At 34.4% G+C, this 5379-nt stretch overlaps 1 protein-coding gene across 1 annotated transcript; it reads right to left on the bottom strand.

Moving 5' to 3' along the window:
* Positions 1-253: 253 nt before the first annotated feature.
* Positions 254-5379, bottom strand: LOC130813314 (calcium-dependent protein kinase 32-like). Its single transcript, XM_057679128.1, has 7 exons — positions 4177-5379; positions 2924-3191; positions 2324-2476; positions 2118-2233; positions 1689-1856; positions 896-1129; positions 254-810 (listed from the first exon to the last, which is right to left on the bottom strand). Exons 1-7 carry the CDS (start codon positions 4672-4674, stop codon positions 655-657), a joined length of 1593 nt encoding a protein of 530 aa, XP_057535111.1. The 5' UTR covers positions 4675-5379; the 3' UTR covers positions 254-654.

Raw genomic sequence — 5379 nt, forward strand, 5'->3', positions numbered from 1 at the left:
AATAATTTATATAAAATTCTAAATAGTTTTAGAAATCATAAGCTTTTTAAATAATTTACTGTCATTTAAATCATTTTTTAGAAAGAAACAACTCCAACAACTCAAATTTTAATATTAAAACAAAGAATAATTAGCTAATTAGATCATATATGATTATAGTGAATATAAGAATAATTACCTTAAAAATCTCATAAAAGAAAAATAAAAATATAAGAGTTTTCAAACTTAAAAACTTTATATACTTGAAAAAATATAAATAAATAAATTTTCTTTCCATGTACTTGTCAACATAATTATGTGAATGGTTCAACATTTATTTGTAAAATCCAAGAACATGAACACAACACACAAGTATGAACCAGGATTATGAATTCACATATTCGAGAAATTACAGATATTTACACCCAAAAACCGAGCTTTTTCATCATTTCCCCGAAGAAAAGGGAAAACAACCAAGGAAGATTCTCACACGATATTCTCTTCCGATGAAAAATGCGAAGATCGAATAGTCTCTTAGGCATCCATTCCCTAAACTTGATCATGGGTTATCACGGTTTTGACAAAACCGAAGGGATCCAATCTTAGCTCATTTATGAATACACAATAAATCGAGAAAAATCCGAGCTCTTGTATTAAGCACACCAAGGGTAAGGGTTATCTTCCCTCATTCGCCATTTGCAATGAGCCATCCTTCATCAACTTTAAGCTTAGATTATTGAATCGTTCTCGTGAATACTGCCTTGACGCTTTCCTCCAATCCGTTCCAGCTTTCATCATTGTGGAAAACTCCTCGTAACTTATTCGCCCATCCTACATTAGCAAAAAAAGATTAAGAACTTGCACCAATTTTACACATTTCACATTCAAGGACGAGGAAATACTAGATTACACGGACCTTGTCAGTATCAACGTCTCTCATAATCGCACTTATAACCTCCTCGCTATTGTCATCGAGCTCATCATCAGATAAAGCATCCCTCAACTCTTCTATTTCAATATAGCCGCTTCTATTTCGATCGAAAAACAAGAAGGCCTTTTGTAGGTGCTCATCGTTGCCCATTTTCTTTAGATGAACGGCTATTGCTAGAAACTCTCCGTAATTCAAGTATCCGTCCTTGTCTACATCACCCTGTATGACAATCATCCAATGAGTATACCAATTACATATAAGAATTTCATATGTACTCCTAATAGTTATTCCTATGTTGTCTTTCATTATCTTTAGTTCTGATAAGTTTCACATGATTTGCTAATCTCCGAATCTCTTTGGTGAATTGCATATCAAAAGAAACGAATTATGGTCATTTTGGTCTATTTTCGAGCCATTTTGAGCTAATCATGAGTTTAGAAAGCAAAATAGTTAAGACTCATGTTGTCTTTCATTGCCTTTAATTCCGATTCATGAAAAAGACTTGAAGCTGAAATGATGAACTACTCCTGTGAGATCTTTCATTGCCTTTAATTCCGATTCATGAAAAAGACTTGAAGCTGAAATGATGAGCTACTCCTGTGAGAGACTGTCTCTCGGTGAGACGTTCTCAAAACAAAGAGTCCATATGCTAATAATTGTATTAGTTTGGCCATTCAGTCTATATATAGAGAGCGTCTCGCACAAGAATTTGTGAAAATTGATTCAAGTTCAAAATTAGACCTAAAACACTTCAGCTAAAAACAACTATAGTTCTTACAGCATCCATTAGAATCTGCACATCCGTGTCTGAAATCTGATGCCCGACCTTACGCAGCCCGACTTTTAATTCATCGATTCCTATTCTCCCCCTTCTCCCGGTGTCCATCAATTCAAATACTTCTTGCATCCCTGCAACTTCCTCCACTGACAAATGCGCTGCAATTACCTGTATCAATTCAAAAACATTGGTTATTAAACAAAAGCTTACGTCAAATGTCATGTTTCTATTAGGCCGACCCACGGATCATGAGCGTTGACTTGCACATACATCTGGTGAGGTTTATTGTTTCCCAAAACCATATGGTAATAGGAGGATTAGCCCACCCAATATATATGCAAGTCTGCAACCCACTATTTTATCGATGTGAAATCTTGTCTCACATGTGAAATATTTCCAATAGTTTCATTCACACAAACAAAGTCTTACCCTTAGAGCTCTTTTCTTGAGCTTGTTCATAACAGAGAATTGTTTGAGTCTAGCTTTCACCGTTTCGCCTAAAGAAACATTCGGAGCCTTTTTAATGTTCTGTAACCAAGGGTGATCTGCACCAAAACATTTCATCATGCCGGGTTCAAATTCATTTCACTTCAAATTGTATTTGTAGGCCAATATGCGTAGATATTTCTAATTACCTAACACTTGCTGAGCAGTAAGTCGGCGTGCAGGATCAGGATCAAGCATTTTTCGTACAAGGTCTTTTGCATTATCTGAAACTCTAGGCCATGGATCCCGCTTGAAATCTAGGACAGACCTGATAATTGCTTGTGCTACTCCTTGCTCGGTTTCTGTGGAACAAGAAATTCGATACAACAAGTTTAGAAGATTATTTAGAAGAATAATTTGCAAATTATAGCCTTAAAGTTTAGCATTTTTGCAAATTACAGTTTTAATGTTTATTTTTTTCGAGCTACAACCACCAAAGTATTAAAGTTTTCAGGTTCAGGTCAAAAATATAGAACCCCGACCACCAAATAGTCGGAATTCTGTGTTTTGACATGAACCTGTAAACTTTGATACTTTGGTGGCTGTATTTTGCAATAAACATTAAAACTATAATTCGCAAAAATGCTAAACTTTAAGGTTGATATTCGCAAATTATTCTATTTAAAATTGTAAAAATACCTCCTTACTAAAATACTCGCAACTGATTGCGACATGTTGCACAGGTTTATGTCACTATCAGTTGCGAGTGTGTTTGATGAAAGCACATTGAGGAAATTTCAGTTCCGAACCTGCCCAAAAAGGCGGAACACCACACAACAAGATGTAGAGGATAACTCCAGCACTCCATATGTCTACTTCAGGGCCATAGTTTCTTTTAAGTACTTCAGGGGCCATATAGTATGGGCTTCCCACGATTTCATCGAATCTTTCTCCGGGAGTGAAGAACACCGAGAGCCCAAAATCGATAGCTTTCAAAGGGGATGCTTCCCTCTTATTAGCAAAAAGGAAGTTCTCAGGTTTAAGGTCTCTATGCATTACTCCATGCTTGTGGCATGCCTGAAATAGACAGCAGACAAGAAAGACAGTTAGCCAGTAAGCAAGGATCGAGATTTTGAAGCACACTGATTCGAACCATCAATTTCCCAACTATTTACGCAGTGCGACACAGAGGACAAGAGTAAAGATGACAAATAAATTATGAGCTCAAATGCCCAATTCTTCATACTAGATGATTGAGCCATCAAAATGTATTATATGCAAGAAAATTAGGGTTGTTAATCAATTAGGACCGACCTATATTAAAACGACTCATGAAATCATGTGTACATTTGTTCATGAAATTGTATATAATGTTTGCTACCAAGGCAATCTGTAATAACTCTTTTGTTATCACTAAGGGTAAGATTGCATAGATCTGACTCTCTCATACCCGCCTAAGGTGGCCACTGACGGCATTGAGGTAATGGAACAATAGAATCATGAACAAACTAGCTAAAATCCTAACATTAAGCTTTATTCTTTATTTTGCTTTAAATTGATCTGAAGCCAGCATCTACTTTTCAACCCCAAAAGAAAAGTGATTGATATTCAATTCCATGATACTACCAACTCATAGACATTTAACTAAGGGAGGTTAACATCTAATAAAAATCAAATAGCTAAATGTAACTCCACATTACACAAATGCGCAAAACAAAATCCACATCACAATGCACAAGCTGTTATAATATATAACATATTATGGTCTTTAACCATCAACTTAAATTTATTTTGGGTTAGTTGATTCCTTGATATGGTATCAAAACCAGCATGATAAAAGGTCACTGGTTCAAATCTTAACTACCCGTTAAACCAGCATCCACACTTTTAGGCTAAAGGCTCTCGTGTGAGGGGTGTGTTGGTGCATATCACATATCATGGCTTTAACCATCAGTTTAAGTTTAGCTTTTGGTTGAGTAGGTTACTTGATACAGGCACCAGATTGATCACCATAAAATTCAGAAAACCATTCAAACAAATAACAAAACCATAAATTCCTCACCTGAACAACTTCAACAATGGTGCGCAACACAACAGCAGCAGCCCTTTCAGTGTAATGTCCTCTCGAAACAATTCGATCGAACAATTCACCACCTTCACACAACTCCATGACCAAATGTACAGCATGATCATCCTCAAACGTATCCTTAAGTGTTACAATATTAGGATGTTTAGGCATATGCCTCATTATTGCAACTTCCCTCCTAACATCCTCAATATCAATGGCTGTTTTTAGCTTCTTTTTGGATATTTTCTTACAAGCAAAAACATCACCATTTGATTTATCAGTACACAAATATGTAACCCCAAATTCACCTCTTCCAAGCTCTTTTCCTAGTTCATAATTCTCCTCAATATCATGTCCTGTAGGATCTTTCAAAACTATCAATTTAGAACCTCCATTGCCATAATCAGTAGCAAATCTATTTTGCTTATTTTTTTTCCCTTTTTTCTTCTTTACACCTTCACCACCCTTTGGTGTTATACAACAATTCCCCATTTATATGATCAAAAACTAAAAATAAAAAAAAAATCACCTTTTACCCAACAAATATAACAATATGGAAAATAATAATCTGTCCTCAGTATAAAAATCTAATCTTTCAAAAAACCAAAATCAGAAAATGTATAAATTCAAACAAAATTTTTGTTTATTTATACAGTTTAATCAAATTCTTCACAATTGAAAGGGTTTAAATTTCCCCAGAATTTAACAATATGAAAAAATAATAATAATCTTATTTTTCAAAAACCCAAATCAGAAAAAGTATAGAAATACAACAAGATGTGTGTTGTTTTTTTAAAGAATTCTATCAAACCCTGATCTAATCCTTTAAATTTAAAGGGTTTAAATATCCAAAAAAAAAATGGTAATTTTGATGGGGAGTTGACAAATTGAATGAAATCAATAGAATAAAAATCAAGACTTTAAACAAGATAAAGGATTATGATATTAATGGAAAGAAAAATTGATGAGGGATTTTCTAGAAGAAAACAAAAGTCTGGGATTGAATTAATGCGTAGAAACTGGATAGAGATTCTGGGAAATTATATAGGAGATTAGATTTGAGAAAGAGGACAGATTGTTTGAAGGTGGTTGGTAAGAAGGAAAGAAGATACAGAGGGAAAATTGTAATTATAAATAATATAATAGGAAAATAGTAAATTAAAAAATAAAAGGGGATATTATAAAGAAAAAAGGGAA

The sequence above is a fragment of the Amaranthus tricolor genome, chromosome 1 (genome assembly GCF_026212465.1).
Source record: "Amaranthus tricolor cultivar Red isolate AtriRed21 chromosome 1, ASM2621246v1, whole genome shotgun sequence".
NCBI classification, from domain to species: Eukaryota; Viridiplantae; Streptophyta; class Magnoliopsida; order Caryophyllales; family Amaranthaceae; genus Amaranthus; species Amaranthus tricolor.